The sequence below is a fragment of the Zerene cesonia genome, chromosome 9 (genome assembly GCF_012273895.1).
Source record: "Zerene cesonia ecotype Mississippi chromosome 9, Zerene_cesonia_1.1, whole genome shotgun sequence".
In the NCBI taxonomy this organism is placed as follows: Eukaryota; Metazoa; Arthropoda; class Insecta; order Lepidoptera; family Pieridae; genus Zerene; species Zerene cesonia.
Window position 1 is genome coordinate 3,775,772 of NC_052110.1, and position 11,875 is coordinate 3,787,646.

General features: G+C 34.4%; 2 protein-coding genes across 2 annotated transcripts in view; one reads left to right on the plus strand and one right to left on the minus strand.

Moving 5' to 3' along the window:
* Positions 1–1,134: 1,134 nt before the first annotated feature.
* On the minus strand, positions 1,135–2,048 carry LOC119829067 (larval cuticle protein A2B-like). The gene is made up of 2 exons (XM_038351438.1): positions 1,904–2,048; positions 1,135–1,752 (listed from the first exon to the last, which is right to left on the minus strand). The coding sequence occupies exons 1-2, from the start codon at positions 1,913–1,915 to the stop codon at positions 1,237–1,239; spliced, it is 528 nt and encodes a 175-aa protein (XP_038207366.1). The 5' UTR covers positions 1,916–2,048; the 3' UTR covers positions 1,135–1,236.
* Positions 2,049–9,641: 7,593 nt separating this feature from the next.
* LOC119829161 (cuticle protein-like) overlaps positions 9,642–11,875 on the plus strand; it is a 24,614-nt gene continuing 22,380 nt past the window's right edge. The window contains exons 1-2 of the mRNA XM_038351563.1: positions 9,642–9,656; positions 11,286–11,866. Coding sequence (XP_038207491.1) covers positions 9,642–9,656; positions 11,286–11,866 — 596 coding nt within the window. The remainder of the gene's footprint in view (positions 9,657–11,285; positions 11,867–11,875) is intronic.

Below are 11,875 nucleotides of genomic sequence, written 5' to 3' on the forward strand. Positions count from 1 at the left end.
AAATCAGATATCCAACAGAGGAAGGTATCGGGTATTCCATATGATGGAAGCTTGCTAAGTAGACTCGCATGCCAAACCTTATCGAAAGCTTTTGAGATATCTAGCGAGACGGCCAGAGCTTCGCCATGCCTCTCAATAGCTTCTCCTATGAGATATGTAACATGCACAAGAAGATCCCCAGTAGACCTTTTTCGTCGGAAACCGTACTGATGGTCACTGAGGAGGTCATTGTCTTCAAGATATGTTAGGAGCCGATTATTCAATACACGCTCCATAAGTCAATTCGATTCCCGGGTATAAGTAAGCAAATTTTTATAATTCTTTGAATGCAATTTCTTTTCAAATAATAATTGAACCATTTCATCGAGTAAATCTGCTTTATACAGTGCTAAGAGGGGAGGTGTTTCTTCAGGGGACAGTACGAAATTCTGCTTTGCTTATTATAATAATTTATTATATTATTCATTCTTTTGATAAATTATAAATTGAGAAATTTTTCAAGACCAGATCCTATTTTAAGTCGGTTAGAAAGGATCCTAAATAAATTTTGTAACAAGGTATGTTAAATTTTGAGTAAAGAGGTATCGGATAGTAATCAGTAAATAGTAAATAGTAGTAAATATAACAATCGTTTTCATGACATCAAATATCAATATTTCAATCCGTTTTTATATTAAGGGAATACAAATAACGCATTATTAAGGAACAATAAAAATAAACTATAATTTTTCACGTATTTCATACTGACAAAATCTCTTTCAAATAAAATTTGAATGTTTGCTTTGTTTCAAAATTTAAAATGAATTGGTATTTACTAATATGTTTTTGATTATAAGGCCTCCAATTGTACCTAATTCTAACCAACATGACTTGAAATCCTTCGAGTTAAAGGTTGAGATCATTTAACACTTCTTGGGAAAAGGTTACTAGGCTATTCATTTAATATGAAGCTCATATTGTATCTATTATAATAAATATCTCCATTTAATGTTATTAAACATTTTTAATTTTTTATATCTGCAGAGGACCTTTGCCATTTTTTTCATCAATTTACAGCGATTTATATTTTGTATTATATTTGCATATTTTTTAAATTAAAATATGGTTTCAATTGATTAAATAAAAGACTTTTAGTTTTTTTAAAAAGATAGAAAAATAATTTAATTAACGTATCTTATCATAACAGATCTCATTGCAATTAGTAGCACTTAACTCTACTATTTGGTAGGTAGATATTTAATGATGGTAGTATGCTGGGGCGGAGTAAGCCACTGGTGCAGCGTGAACTACGGGCGCGGAGTATGCGACTGGAGCAGCATGTACCACTGGGCGGGCATAGGCAACTGGTGCGGCTACCTTCGCGACAACTGGTGCGACAGCTTTTACAGCAAGAGCTTCCTTGTGCACGACAGCGTTGAAACCGTTGTGAGGGTCAGCGGTGTATTCCACGGTACGCTTGGTGCCATCAGGGTCGACAACGGAGTAAGATCCTTGAACAACATCGCCGTCACGGGTTTCGTGTTGGCTCTTGGAGTCTCCGGTCAAACCATCTTGAACGTCATACGCGAAACTGTATTGGGGATGAGGGTCGTATTCTTCAACTTTGGCGACGGGGGCAACGGCGTATTTGGCTACGGGTGCGGCGTGGTATACAGGCGCCGTGTGGTACGCTGGAGCGGCGGCATAGGCGATAGGTGCTGCTGGTAATAATCCAGCGCTGGTAGCTGCGACCAAGCAGGCGAGAATGACGAACTAGAAAAAAACAATACAAGGAGATTATAATATAAATTTCCAAATGAGTATTAGGGCTCTAGATAACATTTAGTATTTAATTTGAAAGACTTAAAATTATAAATATTACGCCACTTCAAAAACTAGTATCTTTTAATCACAGGCTAATTACCTTGAATGCCATTTTGTGTTGGTGAGATTGTAGGATGTAGAATGATGGTTATTGGGGAGCGTATTCAGTTTATATATGGGCAGCGGGGTTCACCCTTTCACTCTTCAGAGGCGCGGTGACGTCGCGTGACCGTGAGTCGGTGCCCTAGGGCTACACAAATCTCCCGCAGGTAACACCGAAATTTGAGACATGTACTGTGTTGCTCTTATTACCTAAAGAAAAAATGCACGAATTAAAAAATCGTTTCAATAAGTCCTAAATTTAATTACTTGTTTTCGTTGACAAAAATCGCCTATGGATAATAAAGATGTGTTAAAATATACATGATATACCATGAACTTTGTACTAATGACTGAAAATAATGGAATGATCATAAAATTATTGTCCCTTTTACTTAAATACACCTTTATGGTTTTATCCCCTGAGTATAACTTTCTATTTATAAACCCCTGCACTTAACTAGGTATTTACGCTTTTATTTCTTATATCATAAAATACTATTATAATTAATTTGAACCACAAATTTTCATACAGCGCATTGAGTAAATCTGTCACACAAAATCATTATCCATGTAAATTGCAGAGCAACTAAGTCCATGGGACTTACGAGTTACGAACTACAAAGCAGTCGTAAAGTTCACTGAACACATTATGCATTCCATTTAACATGACACGATATATGGCACAATGTGGTCTTGATTAGACTCATTAATTACGTTCATGAAATCAGTATATTTTACACCAGCCTGAAATTAAGTTTTTTTTTTATACTTTGTACCAGCTTTTAATACGATGAAGGTAGACCTTTGTTTTTTTATTCTGATACAGTACATACGTATGTTTTAAAAAGATGGAAGAAGATGAAGGAGAAGTACAATAAATAATTTTTCATAAGAAATCTCAAACTCAATTAAAATTTGATTACCTCAACATCAATAATTATAACATATTAATACATAAGACATAAAAAAATATATAAAAGTAAACAACATAGCTATTTACGCAGTCATTAATTGATTTATTTTATTTAGCATACATAGATATGTTAAGTAATTTCAGACATAAAATTAATTTGCTATGTGGATTACTGATTACCCTGTGCATTCGTAAATTACGTTAAAACACTTAATAGTAACAGCTTGCCCAACATGCATTTAGTGAGATGCATGTTACTTATTAAAGTGACATAACCTAGATTCGAAGATTCTACCAAGTAAACTTCTGTCATTATTGTATAAAGGTGTAGTGTTAGATTTCATTATAGGACTACATATTCAAATCGAGGATACTGTCTCTATTATATTTAAGATCCATGTATTGGTGAATAAATAAATAAGATATTAATCAAATGATGGCATACTACCTTATCCTATATGCATTTGACTCATGTCCGATTTTACTTTCTAAACTAAAAATTTCCTGATATCTTTCTCTTTGAGATCTAATAATAGTGCAATTCCATATAACTTAATTTTGGACAAATATTCATATCGTGTCAAGGGCTAAAAAGACTTTATTATAACGACATAAGGTATATTGCCAGAAAAGTGGTTAGTTGCAATAAAGATAACAGATTTTTTTAGGCTTTGGATAATTTTGGTTTTGAAAACAAGTACACGAATAAGATGGAAAAGTGATTAATTAATTCGTCTGTGATGCTACTAATGCTATAAGGAGATATATTATATTATATACGTGAAGCCGCGTGCATAAAGCTGGTTTAAGGTAATCGATGTTGATGAAGATTATTCGCTAACAGGCTATAATTAAAACGATAAAAATACTTAATGTTTTCTTTGGACGTATCGTGACATTGCCCTTTTACAATTATTATCAGTTTCATCAGACAGCCTTATGTAATTTGAAAACCGCTTTTTAGCGCGAGCCGTAAGTGACCACAAAAAATAAAAAATATAGCGCAAGGTCGATAAGATTTACTCTGAAAGAATACTCTCTTATATATTAAGGGAAGGCTAACAAGTATCCGCGTGGCATAATTCTAAGCTACACGAAAATATTTATGTGTTAAAAAAAACTGTGTTTTAAGTATATTATTTTGAATTCTTGCGTAATTACTATAGTAGTCTCAATATTTTCCATTAAGCATTCTATTAATGAGAAATTTTGAAAGAATAGATAAAATTCACCACGAGGCTTGATTTGAACCCGCGTTTTTTGTCATACCGTAGCAGCTATTTACCTTAATTTATTTAAGTCTTAGAATTATTTTTTATAATTTTTCACATTAAAGCTTTCCTCCAGTGTCTCTTAAACCAAAAGTTATACAAATCTTGGTTACATCAATGAGTTAAACTTAGCATAATGTATAAAATGTCAATCTATAATCCGTCACATCTATCAACAATGATAAAATGTTTCGGTGTGTAAAGCTCAAGTACCATTTCAAACAATAAGCTACTTCACCTTGACATTATACGTGGGGGCATACTGTTTATTACAGAGCAGAAACAGCCAGAGCTTTATGGTTGCTTTCGCAGTTTTTTTGTTTGATCCCTCAAAAGCTTTGTTAAGTTTACATATCTTTCACTATAATATAACTAGTAAACAAATATATCAATAATGTATTTGAGAATGGTCGATATCAACAATATTTTCATTGCACTGTACTGGATCCAATATGTCGCTCTAAAATTTGCTTAATTAATTATCATACGTATACGACAATTAAAGACAACCGTTGATGTTTTTATAAGGTTTTAAATGTATGAAATATCAATTTTAAATGTAGTCACGGTACATTTAAGTGAGCTTTGCTAGAATTAATTACAGTTAAATTGGAATCTGTACATAATTTATGACATATCACTTCAAATCTAATCAATTAATGTGATATATATGTAAAATATACGTTAATGTATTACTTAGATAATTCTTAAAAAAAAAACAATTTGTTGTAAATCTAACCTATGTACGAAGATAAATGATACCGCAACCGTAGTAAAATCACCCACATGTAGAGCGCTGTCTAGATTAGAGAGAGAGCTTAATATATCAATAAGACATTGCAAAACCATGTCCTTGTGTTAATTTTGTCTAATTAATACCACACATTGTTCTGTATTTTAGTATCATTTGTTTTGTATTAATTATGTTTATAGTAGAAGGTATATGACAGACGTTAATGATTGCTAGAAACGAAAAGTTTTGGCAAAATTTAACAAGTTGCATATTAGCTAAACAGTGGATTTTCATAAAAAAGTAGCTTTTTAGTCACATAACCATGTGAATCATCATGAGTATGTAAGTAATTTTTGAAGTGAAACTTCTTTAGAATCGTTGTGATTTCAAACCTGATACAACGGAAAAATCGACAGGTAAGAGACACAAATACAAAAATGCGTAGAATGAAGCCGGCAAAGAATGAGACAGACATACATACTATTTTATATTTTATATATATTCATCGCATTCTTTTGTCGATTTACTGAAGTTTCACTTCTATCGTGTGTGAATCGCACACACACCTTTTTTATAATTTAACTATGTGAGTGTTGGTAGTGCTAAGAGAGGAACTACGACAACAGTGTACCCTATTGTATATTGAAGATTTCGAATAATCAGTTTTTCATTAGGTTTATATTGGATTATACTTTTATATAATTTTTTTATATTACATCGTCCCTTCTTATATTTTGAAATATATTTTTTTACTGAATGATGGATGATTATTATGATATCTATACACATTGAACTTTACAAAAGATGCAATAATTGGTGAACCGCACCCGACCACTGTCTTCGTGCTGACCGCTGACCTCAGACGCGTAACGTTTGCTTCACGGTCACCAGCTGGGTAATAGAACACGCGTAACACATTCATAATGTGATCAGAAGGCCTTCGGTTATTGTTTGTGTGGTATGAAGAAAGGTTCTTGATGTGTTTTTTAGTAAAGTTACGTATGCTTATGTTCTACAGAAATTTTTTTTAGATTCATTTTCATTAATAATTTTGTTATGTAAGAAATTTCCAATTTATTGTATTTTGTGTTCCCATTATGTATTAGTACATATAGTATATGTGCAAAACCTTTACAAAAAATATTACCAAAGTAAAAATCGCGTCAAACGTCACTTGCGAGTCAGTCTGGTGATAAGGTTTCCAACAAATAAGCTTAAGAGCAACTGCATAAAAATAGGTCAGCCAAAAAAAAAACATCATATTAAAACATAATTGCAATACAATTTAATAATTATTGAAATTCGTTTATTGATAATAAATCGGAAATGCTATTAAATGTAGTGCGAGGTCAATTCAGTAACCGCACCGTATGTGACTAGACCTAGGCAAATAATATGTGTTGTAAAATCAGGTTCGTGCTATATATTATCTTAACATATTACGTTACATTGATATTAATAAACTGACACAAAAGTTGTGTGAGGTCTTTCGTTTCAATATAATAAAAGTGTTTTTGTAGTCGGCTTTGCCTTCATACGTTATTGCAATGTACGAATACGGAGCTAATAACTGTGTTTTATTCGTCCGACTATCAAAATTTAAGATTTAAGATTTACAATTAAATGAAAATTTAAAAAGTCCCATTCCATAGTGTGGCCATCTTTGACCGATTTTGATCAAACATAACTAATCACTGCATGTGTCTTCTTCCCATAATAAAAAAATAAACTTCGAGAGCAATTTTCTTCAAATGAAAAAAAAAAAATGCCCGAAATCGGTTGATTGGTTCGAGAAATACGTCGCCTCAAAAATAAACATACAGACGTCGGCGTCAAATTTGTAGAACCCCTTTTTCTTTGTGTGATTGATTGTGTATTTCTTCTTAAAAAAGTTCAATTATAAAGTAACTTTTAATAAAAAGGGATGGGTGTATTTTAGTAAATATTAACAATATTATTTAATTTCGACGAACACTCACATTATACAAATTAATTGTTCTAAAGAATCAATTCAATATATTTTCCAATAACCAATATTTTTATTTTTACTTTTGAAAATTTGACATTCAAGGTTAATTTAAAAAGGTTTTTTTTTATTGTGATATTAAGTTTTTGTCTCTTGAGCCCTGACTGATAAAATGCAACCTGTAGATAATAAATTCTAAAACGCTATTTAAATTATTTTATTATATGAATTAAAATAATCTTAACTTATGTTATAATACTGTTTAAATAAAATATAGCGTATATGGCAACTTATTGGCTGCTTCTTAGTTTTGTAGGCTAAATGCAAGAGTTGAAAAGGTCACCTGATTGTGACGGAACGTAGCACGACAAATTAAAGTTAAGTACTTTAAAGTTTAAGGATACATATTGATAATTGTTTGACCTATATTTATTCAAAGCGCTTTAGAATTATATCATGCACATAAAAATCACTATAACGAACGCCAAAGAACATCTTTATAATTAATATAATACGTATTTTTTATGTCATAGCGGTCCACTGAGCTGGTTGTTCGCCTCATGGCAAGCTAAGCTTCGGTCATTCGCAAGAGGCAATGCCTATGCGAATGCAATGCCCGCTTTTTTGTAGGTAAGGTATAAGGAATGGACTGAGAATAAATAATAGTTTAAAAAAACTAAAAAACACGCTTTAACAAAAATCATATTTTGCAAATTGAAAAATGGAAAAATTTTATCAAATTAGTGTATTGTCATCGGTCCTCAATAAATCTACAAAGTTCTAACGAAATCTGGCCGTTTAAAGTGGGTCAAAATCGCGCCCAAAGAAGTCGGTTACAAACAAACATACAAACAAACATACAAACAAACATACAAACAAACATACAGGTGAAGCTAATAAAAAGCGTGTAAAAAGGAAACGAGCCTCCGGCTCCTCCACTCACCGTGCGAAACACTGTAGAATGCTTCTATTTCACGCCGGTCTTCTGTGGGGCTGTGATACTTAGACCGGTGCGTGCTGGTCCAATTCGTGCCGATGCTTGCTCGACACCTTCCTTCCTTTTCCTTACCCTTCCCAGTCCTTTACTTTATTCCTCTCGTCAATCCTTTCCTAATCCCTTTCCAATTTGAAGTCGCAATCCATATGTAGAGGCGTAAGGTCTGCAATCGGCCTTACGCCTCTCCAAATGTTCATGGGCGGTGGTAGCGCTTACCGTCCCTAGGCGACCCACCAGCTCCATTGCCGACTATGACATAAAAAAAAATTGGGTTTGATAAATTGCTCATAAGAGATGTGATGGGTTCCGTGGTTAGGACCTCGGATTGAACAGTCAGGGGTTTTATACTTATCTCATAAATTTTAAGCCAATGTCTAATAAAGTCGATAATAACGTGAAGTAGTTTAAATAAATATCTATAAAATAGCACTCGACATTGGTCTGAATCAGCAACATTATTGTTGAGAAACAAATGGTGTATCTAGTGCACTCTTACGCAATATTTGTGAGGATTGAATATCAAAGAAACTTATATGCTAACTGTGAAGGTAAGTAGGCCCAGCTTGCAACACTGGCAGGATAATGTCAAACTCCGCCGGTGTAATAAAGGCCACATATGGAGAAAGTAACGCCACGTGTTCTTGTTCTAAGCGCCAATTTATAGTTGCTATTCAATTAAGTTATGCAAATGTCACGAACGCGGTGGCAATCAAAGAATTTGAATTAGCGATATATTATAATAATAGTGGAATATATTAATACATTTTCTAAGTGCACGCACGCTTCGGTATGAATAAGGCCACACTTTCACTAGGATAGCTCATATATTTTTTAGGCTCCACCTTTATTTTCGTCACAAAATTACCTATTAATAAATGACCTATTCCTTCAAATACCTAGTAATGTGTATGTTTAATAAAATTTATATATTATTGATACATTTCACCTTTTTAACCGTATCTTTAAATTAATTATAAATGCCCTGATCGCCCTGTTATCCGTGGTTAACTTTGGTGAGTCAGACAAAAAAAGAAAAGATTCCTAAAAACAAATCGGCAGATAAACTTTGAATGGCCATGGATAGGCATAAGAGATTCAATAAAAAAATTAAACAGATATTAAAATGACCCATATCCCGCATATCTGATATGACTATGATTACCTGTAAATATCGGAAACTTAAGAACCTACCAATTAATACGGATATATGTTCTTAGGAGCCATCCATAAATTACGTCACACGTTGATGGGGGGGAGGGTATCATCTGAATGTGACATTATGTGACAAGTGGCAGGGGGGGATCAAAAGCCTTGTGACGTCACATAATAAAATACTAGAACACGAAATTTATATGTGAACGAATAATTCTTAATCTATATTTATTCATAATTTCGCACTCTCGCTATAAGAATATCTTCCGTAACAACATCTGATTCCTAGAGCCATGTTATAATGCAAGTGAGACACTTAAAAAAATTAAATTATCTGTTTTCTATTGATTATTTTTAGATACATGCATAAGTTTGAAAAATGTGTGACGTCACATTTGTGGGGACGGGGTTCTAAAAATGTGACAACCTGTGACAAGGAGAGGGGGAGGGGTCGAAAAGTTCTAAAATTCGCGTGACGTAATTTATGGATGGCCCCTTACACTCAATGTGGTAGCGTGTGAAGATAATATTTAAAGAGCGTATTGCAATGCTTTTAAATGTGCTTAAAGGGCTCGAATCTAAGGGGAAATCTTAATAAATCCAGTAGCAGTAATATACGATACATATCTGCTATACCAAGTGCGTCCAAACGTATTCTTACGCAAAGTCTGGCAGCCTTGTGAAGGACGCACGTGATACGGAAAATGCCGTTATTTTTCGTATTAGTAAAACCAGTGTAGTTTTCTATAGAGCCGTTGCAAGATGATAAGAATGATTGTATAAATACAAATATTAAAATGTATTGGATATGCATTATTGGATTTTTTAAATTAAACAAGGGTAGCAAAACTGTACCTTTTTCCGGGAAATTCGATTAGAAATGTAATTTAATCAAAAGTCTGCTTGCCAAAGTTAGATCGACGAAACCTTTTGAGGTAGAGATGTATAAGCATGATGTATAAACGACAGTTGGGGTACATGCAACTATCAATTAGAATAGCTTAGAGTAATCGTACAGTTTAAAACAATGGCTGAGAATTTTAAAAAGCTTTGAACAAAAAGACGAAATCACCATTAATGAGAGTGGAAACCTGATTCGAATTAGACTGCCTAGAAATGACAAAATTAGTCAAGCGATATAGTCTGTTTATTACATAAATCATGGCTATGTCACATTATTGTCTTAATATTTAAACAAATAAATACATGTAGTAAAAAATTATTCGTTGCACGTCCGAAGAGGAGGTTACGAAAGACGATTCACAGAAGCGTTGTTGTATTTGAGAAACTGGAGCAGTTACCCTATTTATGTATTACTTAATTTGTCTAACATGTTACATATTTTAGTCAAGGCCTTAGAAAAGAAGACATTTAAAGAGTTCGTATGTTTTCTTGGTTTGTTTAAACGCGCTTATCTCAGGAACTACTGGACCAATAAAAAAAAATCCTTACACAGTATGATTAATAAGTGCTATAGGCTAAAGGCGAAGTCAGGGCAGACCACTAGTTTTGTGATTAAATAATGAAGTAAAAATCCAATAAATCCTTCAACTTAATGCCTAATATATTTATTTGAATGACTATTGAACTATATACTTGAGTTTGTAAAAATGATGGAATATTATTGTCTCTATATATAATGCGTACTACTATAGACAGTTTAAGCATAAGCTTAAGCTTAATTAGTCTATTGTAGTATGGTACTACGTTCATGTAATATTCATTTCTTTTTTTTTACTACTTTCATGCTTGCGGTCTGAATTTATATAAGATTGAATGCAGTATAATTAAGTATTCTCATTGTTTCCGCTTAAAATACCTTTAATTACCGAGACATCGTGTAAACAGATCGCCTGAAAACAAGTCTAAATAATAAAAGGAAAAATGAGTGTGACCGCGATGTTTCATAGCCCCGGCCCAGTTGCACAAGTAGCGGCTTTGTTTAAGTGACATTGTCCAGTCGTCCCATCGACCAGACTTGTACGTGCGTACTTGAATATATTTAAATTTGGAGATGCTCTCGGGATGAGGCAACGAGCAACTATAAATGCCGTTAGTGGCCAACAAGGGGTACAGTTCACAGCTTCTAGCATCCCTGTGCACATTACAACTACCAAAACCAACAACATGGTGTCCAAGGTACGGAGCTTCATTGGATTTAAGTGAAGTGTATTCTAGTGACAGTGAAAGTGAAACGAATGTGTTTAAAAAGTTATATGTTTGAATCTGTGCGAATTTTACGATTAATTTGTACATTTAATAGAATCGATATTTTTTAATCGATTATTGTAAGCGACATAACCACTTTTTAAGTTTGTGACAACGAATAATTTGTTTTTTCTTTCCAGGTCGTGATTTTCTCAAGCCTTTTGGCTTTGGCTTACGGTAGCGTGGCTCCAGTCGCCTACACTGCACCAGTTGTAGTAGCAAAACTTGAAGAGTTGGACTCCTTTCCACAGTACCGATTTGGATACAATGTAGCCGATTCTCTCACCGGTGACTACAAGAGCCAGCAAGAACAACGAGACGGTGATTTAGTTCAGGGATCTTACTCTGTCGTTGAACCCGACGGCACCCGTCGAGTAGTAGAATACGCTGCGGATTCAGTCAATGGATTCAACGCCGTGGTCCGCAAGGAACCTTTGGTTGCTGCGGCACCAGCTGTTGTAGCTGAGCCTGCAGTGGTTCCCGCCCGCATATCCGCCGCTCCTGCTGTAGCCGTAGCAGAACCTGTAGTAGCTGCTAAGATTGCTGCTCCCGTCGTCGCTCCAGTTGCCCGTTATGCCGTCGCGCCCGCAGTTGCCCCTGCAACGTTCTACAGCAATGCTGCCGTAGCTGCGGCTAGATATTCCGCTGCCCCAGTAGCTGCACCTGTTGTGGCTAGATACGCCGCTGCTCCAGTTGCCGCCGCTCCAGTTGCCGCCGCCCCAGTTGCCGC